Source organism: Mobula birostris, chromosome 8, assembly GCF_030028105.1.
Source record: "Mobula birostris isolate sMobBir1 chromosome 8, sMobBir1.hap1, whole genome shotgun sequence".
Lineage (NCBI taxonomy): Eukaryota > Metazoa > Chordata > Chondrichthyes > Myliobatiformes > Myliobatidae > Mobula > Mobula birostris.
In genome coordinates, this window is record NC_092377.1 from 135,162,280 (window position 1) to 135,176,017 (window position 13,738).

At 41.3% G+C, this 13,738-nt stretch overlaps 1 protein-coding gene across 2 annotated transcripts in view; it reads right to left on the minus strand.

Moving 5' to 3' along the window:
- The window catches only part of LOC140201736 (FHF complex subunit HOOK interacting protein 2A-like), an 87,179-nt gene that overhangs the window by 50,072 nt on the left and 23,369 nt on the right, over positions 1-13,738 (minus strand). For both annotated transcript variants that reach the window (XM_072266338.1, XM_072266337.1), the window contains exons 5-8: positions 11,740-11,862; positions 7,150-7,380; positions 3,337-3,533; positions 453-570 (exon numbers count right to left, since the gene is read on the minus strand). In XM_072266338.1, coding sequence (XP_072122439.1) covers positions 453-570; positions 3,337-3,533; positions 7,150-7,380; positions 11,740-11,862 — 669 coding nt within the window. The remainder of the gene's footprint in view (positions 1-452; positions 571-3,336; positions 3,534-7,149; positions 7,381-11,739; positions 11,863-13,738) is intronic.

The window sequence follows — 13,738 nt, forward strand, 5'->3', positions numbered from 1 at the left end:
GCTGGTAATACAGGTGTATTACACCATGTAAGGTATTCGTTATGATAATATCAATGAACATTGCAGTGGGAAGTTTCCAATGCATCACCTTTTTGTCCTCCATTATCACACCTACCACAGATGCAAATTCACTCTCAAATCCTTTAAATTGCTGCATACAAGAGATAAGTGAAGAAGGGGAGTCTGCTCAAGTAGAGGGGCTACCTCATTACCATCACTTCTACCATCTATCTGTCTATCAGTTTCCCTTCGGCTGCTGAGTGAGATAAATCAGTTTTTTTATATAGAAGAACAGCACGTGGTCCCTGCTCAGCTACTCCACAGCAACAGGAATAATAATGAAAACTGTGGAATAGCATTTGCAGAGCTTCAGCCAACCATCTCAGAACCCTGTAGAAACCTATTCACTCCCACATCAACTATTACAGGTGTATAGAATAACAACTTCCTACCTTATGGGCTTCCCTCACCAGCTGATCACAATAGTCCAGCCACGTGAAGAAAGCAACCACCACCTCTTTTCCTGGAAATGATGCTGCATCCTCGCCTTTAGAGGTAATATCTTGTGACCTTGATCATGAATACAGAGCAGAGTATCAGTCAGCATTCAATAGCATTAGGCTTGTACATTCAATATTTGGAAATCTGTTCTCAACACATTAATTTCTCCAGATCTGAGGGACCTTGGGGTCCACATCCATAGATTCCTCAAAGCTGGCACGCAAGTTGATGGGGTAAAGAAGGCATATGGTGTGTTGGATTTCATTCCCCTGGGGACTGTGTTCAAGAGTCGTGAGGCAATGTTGCAGCTCTAGAAAACACTGGTTAGACCACACTTAGAGTACTGAGTTCTATTCTGGTCGCATCCAGGAGTGATGTGGAAGTTTCAGAGATGTAGAGGAAATTTATCAGGATGCTGTCTGGATTAGGGAGCATGTCGTATGAGGGTAGGTTGAGCAAGCCAGGGGTTTTCTCTTTGGAGCGAAGGAAGATGAGAGTCGACTTGATAGAGGTGTAAAAGATAATAAGAAGCATAAATTGAGTGGATTGGCAGACTTTTTCCCAGGGCAGAAATGGCTAATACGAGCACTTTAATTTTAAGATGATTAGAGGGAAGTTTAAGGGGAGTATCAGAGGTAAGTTTTGTACATGGAGAGTGGTGGGTGCATTGAATGGCAGGGATGGTGCTAGAGGCAGATACATTACAGACATTTAAGAAGCTAAGCACATGCATGACAGAAAATGGAGGGCTATGTCGGAGGGAAGGGTTAGGTTGATCTTAGAGTAGGTCAAAAGGTTGGCACATTTTGGGCTAAAAAAGCCTGACCCGTGCTGTAGTGTTCTTTGTTCTAAGTTCTGTGATGCTGTAAAACAATTATCCTGACAAATCACACTCCACATTGACAATATTAATTTGTTCAACATTTCTCCTGTGTAATAATTTGCATCAGTCCTGTACTAGCCTGTTCCTGCTGCAGTAACACCCTTGGGAACTGTTGCCAACAGCCTTTTGGATCATATTTTGTAATCTTTCCATCATTGATCCAATCTTCTCATCATTTGAGGGATCTTTCTAACAATCATGTTTGCAATTCTTTTCAGCAGAGTATCCTTGCTACTCTCACTCTGCTTTTTAAAATCATCTTTGAGGATTAACTCATTCTTTTTTGTAATATTTCCTCAGTAGTGATCTCTACTAATATATATTGGACTTATTTTATTTTTTTAGTTTAGAGATACAGCACGGTAACAGGCCCTTCCAGCCCAACAAGTCCTTGCTGTCCATTACACCCATGTTAAGCAGAAAGTTGGCAGAAGATTTAAGATTCAAAGATTCAAAGTGCATATAATATCAAAGATTTGTTTGCTTATAAGCAGTCACAAAGCAAGAAAACCAGAAGAACCTAATTTAAAAATAACATAAAGACCAACACCTGATGCGCAGAGAAAGGTTAAAAAAAAACACAAATCATGCAAACAGTAGAAACAAGCAACAACATTCTGAATCAAAACAAGTCCTCAGAACTGAACCCCGCAGCAGCCTGGAGTAAGCCCAAAGCCTCAGTATCAGTCCATCATATTAGCGGACACATCTGGGGCAGTCTTCATAGACTCAGAGCCACAGAGAGAGGGGTGAACATCGCGGCAGAGCGAGCGCTGTCCTTCTAGTCTATTTAATTCTGACAACTGTAAGTGATGGATTTTGGGAAATCAAATAGGGGGGGTTGACAAATGTAGCAAATGAAGGGCAATAAGAAATATTGACAGAGAGATCTAGAAGTTCAAGTCGACATTTTTCTCAGTGACATCATAGGTGGGTAGGGTGATGAAGAAGACATGCAGCACTTTTGTATTCACAGGTCATGATACAGCTTTAGTTGGCAACTTTACAAATACTGATTAGCCTGCCTGTGGCGTACTGTTTGAACACAAACTATAGAACGGATATGGTTGCATTGGTCAGAATGCAGGAGGCTCACAAGGATGTTGTCTGGATTGGATGAATTTAGTTATGGAGTGATATTGGATAGGTGGGGCTTGTTTACCCAGGAAGCTAAAGCTGACTGAAGTATGTAAAATTATGAGAGGCATAGACAGGGTAGACAGTCACAATCTTTTTCCCACATTGAGGGCACTAAAAGTGAAAGGGCATGGATTAAAGATGAAAGGAAGGAGCTTTAATGGGGATCAGAAGGTAGTTGATGCCTGGAACGTGCTGGCAGCAGGAGGTGGTGGAATCAGATATAATTGTTATGCTTAAGAGGCATTTAGACAGGGGGCAAGGAATAAAGGGTCTGTAGCAAGTCAGCTAGGTGGGTAAAAGGGTCAGGATGTAGATGATGGACCAAAAGGCCTGTTTCTGTGTTGCACCACTCTATTATGTTATTTAAAGAGCCATGCAGCATAGAACCAGGCTTTTTGTTCCAACAGGTTTGAAATGGGTGACTTCTTTTTCTGAGATAGTGGCCCTTCTCTATGAGAGGGTGTGTCTAGCTATCCTCTCAAAGTCCCACTGGATCACCCATACTGTGTCCATTTATTATCTTAATTTAATATTTACTAATTAATGCAATGATATTACATTATTTCGGATACTTGTGCTGATATATTAAGTGCTTAAGCTGTTATTCACTGAGAGATTGAATTCTGGAATGCAAGCAGAGTTTTTATATTAAAACTCAATGGGACTGCCTTCTTATATTGATGAACTTGCACTTGGTAAAACATTCTGCTGTAATGAATTCATTGTGTGAGCACCGGAAAAATTGTAATGATCTGATACATAATAAATGTTCCTTCATTTTCCATTTTATGAACTCAAATAAGTTTATGTACCGCCAGTTAACTCTTTCCAGCGACTCAATTTGTCCTGGGTCAATGGATTCTGGTATTAGCTTGTAAAGATCAGACAGTCTGTTAGCCAGCATGCTACATAACGCTGTGCCTTCAACCACGTATCTTGCTGCCACTTCCTCTGGTAACGTGACCAACAAGAGCAAGCTTTCACAGGCCTTCAATGCATATCGTTTTTCCTAGAAAGAGAGAAAGTTGAGTCTACTGTCATATACACCAGAGAGCAGTGAAATTCCTTGTCTAAATGAATCATGCCAGTACCTAAGAAAATGCCTTAATGACTACCGCCCCGAGGATCTGACATCCACCAGCGTAAAATGCTTCGAGAGGCTAGCCATTAATTCCACCCTTGCAGACACTCTTGACCCACTGCAATTCGCCTACTGCCAAACCAGGGCTACAGCAGATGCCGTCTCCCTGGCGCTACACTCATCTCTGAAGCACCTTGACAGTAAAGGTTAAGATTGATCAGTTTTATTTATCACATGTACATCAAAACATGTACTGAAATACATCATTTGCCTCAAGGCAAATCAGTGAGGATTGTGATGGGATGCCTGCAAGTGTCACCACGCTTCCAGCACCCACGTAGCATACCCACAACTCACCAGCCCTAACGGTACAACTTTGGAACGTGGGAGGAAACTAGAGCACCCGAAGGAAACCCAGTCGGTCACAGGGAGAATGTACAAAACCTTACAGAAAGTGGGAGAAAGTAAACCCAAATCTTACAGCTGTCACTGTAAGGCTTTGTGCTAACCACTATGCTACCATGCCACCCCGAACCTACATCAGTCTATCGTTTACTGACTAACGCTTGGCCTTCAATATTGTAACACCAAACAAATTCACAGACCTGGGGCTCAACACTTCCCTTTGCAACTGGATCCTAGACTTCCTGACTAACAGACCACCAACAGTAAGGACAGGTGACAACAGCAGTGCTGCAATTATTCTCTACACTGGTTACATCCTCAATAGCTTGTCCTGGTTCAAACACATTGACAATACAACCAATGAAACAAATCATCACTGCTATTTCCACAAGAAACTAAAGGTCTTTAGCAGTCCTCTTTAACCCTCATTTTCTTTTAATCAATGCACCATAGAAAGCATCCTATCCAGATGCATCACGGCTTGGAATAGCAACAGCTCTGCTTCTAACCTTAGGAAACCATAGAGTGTTATGGACACAGCTCAGTATATCACTGAAATCAGCCTCCCCTTCATGGACTTGGTCTATACTTCTTGTTGCCTAGGTAGGCAGCCAGTCCACCCACTCTAGACGTACTTTCTTCTCTCCTCTTCCTACCAGGCAGAAGATACAAGAGCCTGAAAGCACGTGCCACTAGCCTCAAGGATAGCTTCTATCCTGCTGAACAGTCCCCTGATATGATAAAAGGTACTCTTGATTTCATAATCTACTTTGTTATGACTTTGCATCTTGTTATCTAACTGCATTGCACTCTGTATGAACGGTATGCCAGACAAAATGTTTCACTGTACCTCAGTACATATGATAAGCAAATTTATCAGCTTAGATGAGTGAAAAGGGCAATTTGTGGACGTTAGGAAAGTGCAGGCTTGATCACACCTCACTGCATATAAATGGCTCCTCCATGAGCAGAAATAGGAGAACTAAGTTTCTGGCATGCACATAATGGACAATTTCACCTGGTCCCTCAACACCATCTCTTCAATCAAGAAAACGTAGCAGCATCTTCACTTCCTGAGGAGGTTGTAGCAAGTGAGGCTTCCACCCAGTCTAACCAATTTTTACAGGAGACTATTGAGAGATGCTGCATCACTGTCTGGTATGGGAATTACAAGGTATCTGACTGCAAGTGTCTACAAAGGATTGCGAGTACTGCCGGGAGGATCACTGGGGTCTCTCTTCCACCAATCCAAGATATCTATCAGAAGCACCGCATACACAGGGCCCTTTTCGCATTGTCAAGGACTTCTCTTATCCATCCCACAACATCTTTGACCCCTACAATCAGGCAGGAGGTACCGTAACATTCAGACAAGTACTATTGGGATGGGAATGTCACCATCGCTGAGTTACAATACACAGTCCCTTTGGTCCACCAAGTCTGCACTGACGATTTACACTAATCCCACATTAATCACATTTTCTCCTTTTCTTTCACTCACCAAAGCATTAGGGACAAGTTACAGCAACTAATTAACTTACCACCCTGGACACCTTTGGGATCCGAGAGCACAACAAGGAAGCTCGTGATCACAGGGAGAATGTGCAAACGTTGCACAAACGCCATCCCATGACGGGATTGAACCCAGGCTTATGTCACTGTGATACCCGAGGGACCGATGGATTTTTGAGGATGTAAGGGATTCAGGGGACTGTGATAGTGATGGGAAATGAGGATGAGGAGATTAATGGAAGAGTTGACTTGAAGGATTGGAAGGCCTACGCCTGCCTCTGTTTCTTAAGTCATCATCATTCTGTTCCCAATCAAAGCAGTAAATTAAGATTTTTTCTTACTCAATTAAAGCCACTAAACACTTTCAGGCTGTGGAAATAGAAAAATCCTGCATAAGAGTCACCATAATTTCTGGGTATTGGATTACTCCTGTTATTTCCATTCTTTGCATGTGCTATCTACACTTCTGGATTCCATATAATAACAATTATGGGTAAACTATTGCTTAAAATCAATAGCACTCTGTCACTGGCTTTTGATTGTGGGAGATCAACATGTTTTTGGGCCACTATGTGAGCATAATATTTATTTTTTCCTAATTTTTAATACAGTGGTTAATTCAGACTGGTGACTGAGACTGACAAATCAGAGATCTTTTTTAAAAATCCCACTAAAGGCAGCTATAAAATATCAATTCAGTTAATTATTGGAATTAAATAAGGGTTAATAATTTAAAATGATAACCATAAAAGTGCTAGATTTTTTTTAAAAAGTATCTCATTCACAAGTGTCCTTCAGGGTACAAAATCTGACTTTTTAATTCTGTCTGGGCTTATGTGATCACAGACTGCTAAATGTCCTGGAACTAAGTGATTAGCCATTCAGTTCCAGGATACTTTGGGGGGGGGGGGGAGTGGGAGGTAACAAAAAATGTTGGCCTTGCCAGTGAATCCAAACAATTAATCAAAAAATAAAAGGAATTAAATCTTCACCAGAATTCTTCAAAAATTAACTGACAGTTTGAGCTGAATTAGTACGAAAGTGAACTGCAAAATTCCAAACAGCTCCATTTTTAAAACACTGTATAAGAATAAAGCAACACACATCAAAGTTGCTGGTGAACGCAGCAGGCCAGGCAGCATCTGTAGGAAGAGGTGCAGTCGACGTTTCAGGCTGAGACCCTTCGTCGTTTCAGGCTGAGACCCAGCAACTTTGATGTGTGTTGCTTGAATTTCCAGCATCTGCAGAATTCCTGTTGTTTGCGTATAAGAATAAAGATGTTTTTGGTTGTTAATTTCAGCATGTCTTCTGAGAAACTCAAACGTGAAGCTCATTTTCCAGCAGAAATTGAGAACTAAAATTAATTGTTATAGAAACACAGAAAACCTACAGCGCAATACAGGCCCTTCAGCCCACAATGCTCTGCCGAACATGCATTTACTTTAGAAATTACCTAGGGTTCCCCATAGCCCTCTGCTTTTCCTAAGCTCCATGTACCTATCCAGGAGTCTCTTAAAAGACCCTATCATATAGATCACTGGCTCTCAACCCCTCACTTGCCTCCCAACAACCCTGACCATTATCCTCCATTTTCAATCCTCTAAACTATAAGTTATTTCAAACGTACCTGACTTGAGGTCACAGTTAGTATAGCATGAAGCAGGTTCTTTTCCAGCTGAGAGCCTCTATCCTCAGTACTGAGGCAGACAGGACTTTTACATTGGTCAGCATGCGATGAGCTAGCCTCTGGAGTCAAACTCGATGCTGATACTACTGCAGAATCAGTGTCCTGTTGTTTAATTTCAGTCTTCTCAGAGGAACATGACAATGATCTTCTGGAATTAGCAAATTTCTTCTTCTGAAAGAGCATTTCATAAGAAGGAAACAGAGAGAAGCATCAGCATATCTAAACTTAAATCACCCAATGCAGTCACAGCGACAAATGTCTTTAATTCCACCCCCACCCTACAAACTTCCAATACTCTCCATTCACTAAGAGCCTTCTGTAATCTACTGCATTCTGTATTCACAATGTGGTCTTCTCTACAATGGAGAAACCAGTGCAAGTTGGATGATGGCTTTGCAGAGCACCACATTTAGCACTCATGAGTGACCTCAAATTTCCTGCTGCTTGTCACTGAAATTACCGTCCCATCCCCATTCTGATTTATCTGCCACGTTACCATGAAGCCCAATGAAAGGAAAAGCTACTCATCTTCTCTCTGGATAAGTTTTTGTCCTCAACATTTCTCTTCATGTTATATGTCTGGATTACAGAATTGATGGCATTGTGGCCAAGTTCCCGGATGATACAAAGGTGGTGGTGGGGGTGGGAAGCTGGAAGTCTGTAGGGGAACCTGGACAGATTAGGAGAATGGACAAATAGGTGGCAGATGGAATACAGTGTAGGAGAGTGCATGGTCATGTATATTGGTAGAAGGAATAAAAGTATAGACTCTTTTCTAAATGGGGAGCAAATTCAGAAACCGGAGATACTAAGGAAATTTGGAGTCCTAATGCAGGATTCCCAAAAGGTTAACTTGCAGGTTGAATAGACAGAAAGGAAGACAAATGCAATATTAGCACTCATTTCAAGAGGACTAGAATATAAGAGCAAGGATATGATCTTATAAGGCACTGGTCCAGATTGCATTTGGAGTACTGTGAGCAGTTTTGGGTTCCTATTTAAGAAAGGATGTGCTAGGGTTGGAGAGTCCAGAGGAAGTTCCCCAGAATGATGCCAGAAATTAAAGGGTTAATGTACAAGAAAATTTTGATGACTCAAGGTCTGCACTTGCTGGAACTTAAAAGAATTGATGGGGGGGGTTTGGTGAAATCTAATTGAAACCTATGGCATATTGAAAGACCTAAGCAGAGTGAACATGGAGAGGATGTTTCCAATGTCGGGGGAGTTCAGGACCAGAGGGCACAACGTCAAAATACAAGGACACCCCTTTAGAACGGAAATGAGAAGAATTTTTTTTAGCGGGAGAGGAATTTATTACCACAAACAGCTGTGGAGGCTGAATGATTGGGTATATTTAAGGGGGAGGTTGATAGGTTCTTGATTAGTAAGGGAATAAGGTTACGGGGAGAAGTCAGGAGAATGGTATTGAGATCGAAAATACATTAGCCGTGAATGGTGGAGCAGACTCGATGGGTTGAATGGCCTAACTCTACTGCAATGTCATGATCAGTACTGAATTCTCCCAGTTTAGATGTCTTACTTTTCATTTATTTCAGAAGTGGCCGCTTCTGCATGTCACCATTTGTACTCGTTTTTTCTCTTTCTATTTGTACTACTTGGCCTGCTGAGCATGTCCCACTTGGGCACATGCCTATGAGCCATGACCTGCTAGGCATGATTTATGCTCTTACTATTAGCAACATATTACACAGATATAGAAGCATAATCTGAACCTAACAGCTACTTAACTGCTATGCTTACTCATTTGGTCTTAACTGAGAGATACCTGTCTAGTCCTATCCATTTCTCCCCTCTTTTTACTAACTTATTCTCTCTTTCCCAGTTCTGATCAATGGCTCTGGACCTGAAACATTAACTCATTCCTGACTTTTTTAGAATGCTTTGTTTTATTTCAGATTTCCAGAATCTTCAGATTTTTTTTTAAATTTCAGCCCTTACAGTCTATTGATTCAGGCTCCCAACTTAACCTGCAGATTCTAACCATAGTTGGGTAGAGATCCCACATCTCACAAGGCATGAAATGTTAGCCCTTTCATTTCACTGATAGTATTAATGGAATGAGAAAGCAGGGCATGAAAAAGGCAGGGGAGGAGAGGGCAGAGTAGATCTTTAAGTGAGAACAGGAAAAAATTTAGGAATGAAGAGAATAACAGAATGCTTACAGCTCCAAAGGAGCCTGTTCAGTCCATTAGGTCCATACTAGTTCTACTGTAAAATAAATCCAATTAGCCCTACTCCCTCATCCTCTCCCTATAACCCTCCAAGTTCCTTATTTTCAGAGTCATTTAGCTACCTAGTGAATTGAATTTATCTTCACTGTTACTACTGCACAATCCAGACCCCAAACATTCAAAGATTACTGTGAATGTCATTTCTGGTCTTTTAGTATTCTACATTCTCTAATTCTTAACCCTTAGTCAAAGGAAACAGTTTTTCTCTTTCTACTTTGTCGATACCCTTTTACCTCCCAACTCTGTATTCCAAAGACAATGCCGCTATTCCCTCCAGGAAAGAGATGACAAAAACAAGAAACTACAGATGCATATGTTCTGTTTTTGTTTGTGGCCTGGCTAAGGAAGGCAGGTCAAGCAATATCTCTGGGAGAAACGTAATTGTCAATGTCTTGTGTTGAAATGCTGCATCAGCACTGACATGAAGAGGCGAGACAGCCAATATAAAAAGAAGAGGACTGATCTACCTCTGCTCACCACCCCTATCTGGCACTACCTGCATGTTATCTCACATCCCACCCCTCTCAATCCACCAATTGCCTCAAAATATTTTCTCGCTATTCCCTTCTCTTTTCTATGGTGGCCATCTTGCCTCTCCTCTTTCAGTCCTGATGCATGGTTTTGACCCGAAACATTGACAATTCCTTTCCCCCTACAGATGCTGTTCAAACTGCTAAATTCCTCCAGCAGATTTTTTAATGTTCCAGATTCCGGCATCTGCAGTATCTTGTTATCTCCACAGAAAAAAAGAGAAGCGAGTTCATGGCTAGCAGAGCCACTGCCTCACAGTGCTAGCTATAGAGATGTGCTCAATGTTGTTCTCATGCTGTATCTGTAGAATTTATACGTTCTTCCTGAGACTCCACAGATATCCTTCCCGCATCCCAAAGGCTAACTGGCCCCATTGTGCAAGCCTATGTTAGAATTTAATGATAATGTAGGGAGAACAAAACTTAAGCTGAATGTAAATGGTGACAGTGAGCTGAAGGGCCTGTTTCTATGCTGCGTGATGTTATAATACTAGAATCATTATTGTCAAGATATTTCCCACTGATACTTGCTCTACTTGACTTCAATCAAATTCACCACCTGGTGCTTTCCCCATTGGACCAGTAACATAATGATCAAAAAAAGTTCTCTTGTGCACAATGAAGAAACTTTTCACTTTCTCTGCCTGTTTTGCAACTCTGATTCAAATCTATTTTTAGACAGTGAAATCTCCGATAATCTTGCAGCAATATCTGTGCAAACTTACTCTTTAATATCTTTTCCAACAGGAGGCAGTCCAATAAATTATCCCTGTAATGTAGTTGTACTTCCACTGAACTTTAAATAGTTAGTACTGTACTTGATTGTTCAGGATTCCTGCAATGCAATATTTTCCATACTCAATATGACCACTCCCTCTCTTCCCTATCTCTATTAGTGACAAGACATCATAGTGGTAAGCTGTGGTTGAAGCTCACCAGCTGATTTAATATGCTTCTTGTGTTCACATATTATAACAACAGATTGAGAGGATATAAAAACTCTGAGCGGACCAGCAGGAAATGCTCAACCTTGGGTAGATCTGATTGAGTTGGTTCCCTCTCGAGCCCTAGACTCTGCATGTCAGTCCAGCAAAAGTGCCATTTACCCACTTGGCACACAATGTTTTTACCTCGCAAAACAAACAAGAGTTTTCCAAAACCTTAAAGAACCTTTGATGCACAAAAGGGTAGAAGAATGTGAGGCTATGCTGCCAACTGCAGATTTTTGTCCAACATTTGATAGATAGGGACATTTCAATTAATTTACATCCCCCACTGTTGCAAGACTCTGTAAGTAGAAGCACACCTGTGCACTTGATAGCAGAGACCTTGACAGCTACAGCTTCAATCAGGCTTACAGTTAAATCCATAAAAGAAACAGCAACCAAACAGTAAAAGATGGCCTTCTTGATTTAGGCCTCAGATATCTTTGCAATACCAAAAGCAATATAAATGTCAACTCTTGACCTCACAATCTATCTTGTCATGGTCTTGCACCCTATTGTCTACCTGGACTGTATTTTCTCTGTAACCTTAACAGTGTATTCTGTATTCTGTTCTTTTTCTCTTGTACTACGTTAATGTACTGATGTGAAATGATCTGTATCATAGCACACAAAATAATGTTTCTCATGCGTTGTATGCGTGACAATATTAAAACAATTACTATTTCCAGCTTACTATACATGAACTCGGAAAGGAGCTGCACATACAACAGAGGACACAGTGGTAGGTGGAACTCAGCCTACCTCCATGAAGAAGTTCATCAGGTAAGGATGCTGTTTTAGTTTCGTACAGACCATGGTTAGGAATTGCACTTCCTCTTTTTCTGTTCTGGATGCAGGGTCCTCACCACACAAGCATATCAATTTCTATCAGAACAGACATCAAACATGCAGATTAGCTACACGGACAGTTAAGCTGCACTTGTTGCTAAGCGTTCACCACTTTAAAACTTTACATTTATGGAAATATCCTGGCCGGGAGGTTTACTAATGCTACTCGGGAGGGTTGAGACTAGTTTTGCAAGCGGCTGGGAACTGGAACACCAGGTCAGTAAGTGAAGTATTAGACAGGAAGGTAGATGTCAGGGCATGCTGATAGGCAAAATCAAAATAACAGGCATGATGGGATGGACAGCTTGAAGTGTGTATATTTTAACGCCAGTATTATGGGTAAGGGAGATTAACTTAACAGCAGTGCACGTAACTACGATGCTGTGACCATTACTGAGGCTTGGTTGAAAGAGGGACAAGAATGAGTGATTAATGAACCAGGTTTTCAAAGTTTTAGAAAAGACTAAGGAGGAGGTAAAAGGGAGGGGGGAGTTGCACTACTAATCGGGACTATATCACAGCTATCTTAGAGGTAGGATATATATGCATTTGGAAACCCATGGCCTAATTAGGGAGAGCCCGTACGGCTTTGTGCGGGTTTTTTGACAAGGTGACGAGAGAGGTTGATGAAGGTAGAACAGTGGATGTTGTCTACATGGATTTTAGTAAGGTGTTTGGTAAAATCCCTCATGGAAGACTAATCCAGAAGACTAGGATGGATAGGGTCCGCAGCGAATTGAGTTTGGATTCAGAACTAGCTTATATGTAGAAGACAGAGGGTAGTGAACGATGGGTCTTATTCGAGCTGGAGGTCTGTATTTGTGGTGTTCCACAGGGATCTTGCTGCGACCTCTGCTGTTTGTGATGTTTATAAATGACATGAATGAAAACGTAGTTGTGTGGGTTTGTAAGTAGGTGGATGATATCAAGATTGGTGCAGTTGTGGATACTGTATTAAATCAATTGCAGATTTGGGCAGAGAAATGGCAGATGGAGATTAACCCAGATAAATGTGAGGTGCTGCACCTTGGTAGGTGACAGTATGTGTTGCTGAACAGAGAGATCTTGGGATCCAAGTTCACAGCTCCTTGAAAGTGGCTACACAGGTCGATAAGGTAGTTAGAAAGCTTATGGAATGCTTGTTTTTATTAGTCGAAGCATTGATTTCAAAAGTCAAGAGGTTATGTTGCAACTTTATAGAACTCTGGTTCGGCCACATCTGGAGTATTGCATACCGTTCTGGTCACCCCACTATAGGAAGAATGTTGAGGCTTTGGAAATGGTGCAGAAGATCTTTACCAGGATGCTGCTTAGTTTAGAGGGCATGTGCTATCAAGAGAGAGTGGACTAACTTGGGTTTTCTTCACTGGAGCGTCAGAGACTGAGGGGAGATCTGATAAGAGGTTTATAAGATTATGATAGGCATAGATAGAGTAGACAGGGCTATCTTTTTCTCAGGGGAGAAAATGTCCAATACCACTGGGCATCAGAATCAGGTTTAATATCACTGGCATATGTCGTGAAATTCATTAACTTAGTGAAAGGAGTGCAATGCAATATGTGATAATATAATTAATTAATTGATATATATGTGTGTGTGTAAAATAGTTGAATTAAAGATAGTGCAAAAACAGAAATAATTTTAAAAAGTGAGGTAGTGTTCATGGGTTCAACGTCCATTTAGGAATCAGATCACAGAGGGGAAGAAGTACCTTCAGGCTTCTGTATGGTAACAATGAGAAGAGGGCATGTCCTGGGTGGTGGGGATCCTTAATGATGGATGCCATCTTTCTGAGGTACCACTCCTTCAGGATGTCTTGGAAACTATGGAGGCTTGTATCTATGATGGAACTGACTAATTTTACAACTTTCTGTAGCTTCTTTTGGTCCTGTGTAATAGCACACCCCCCTC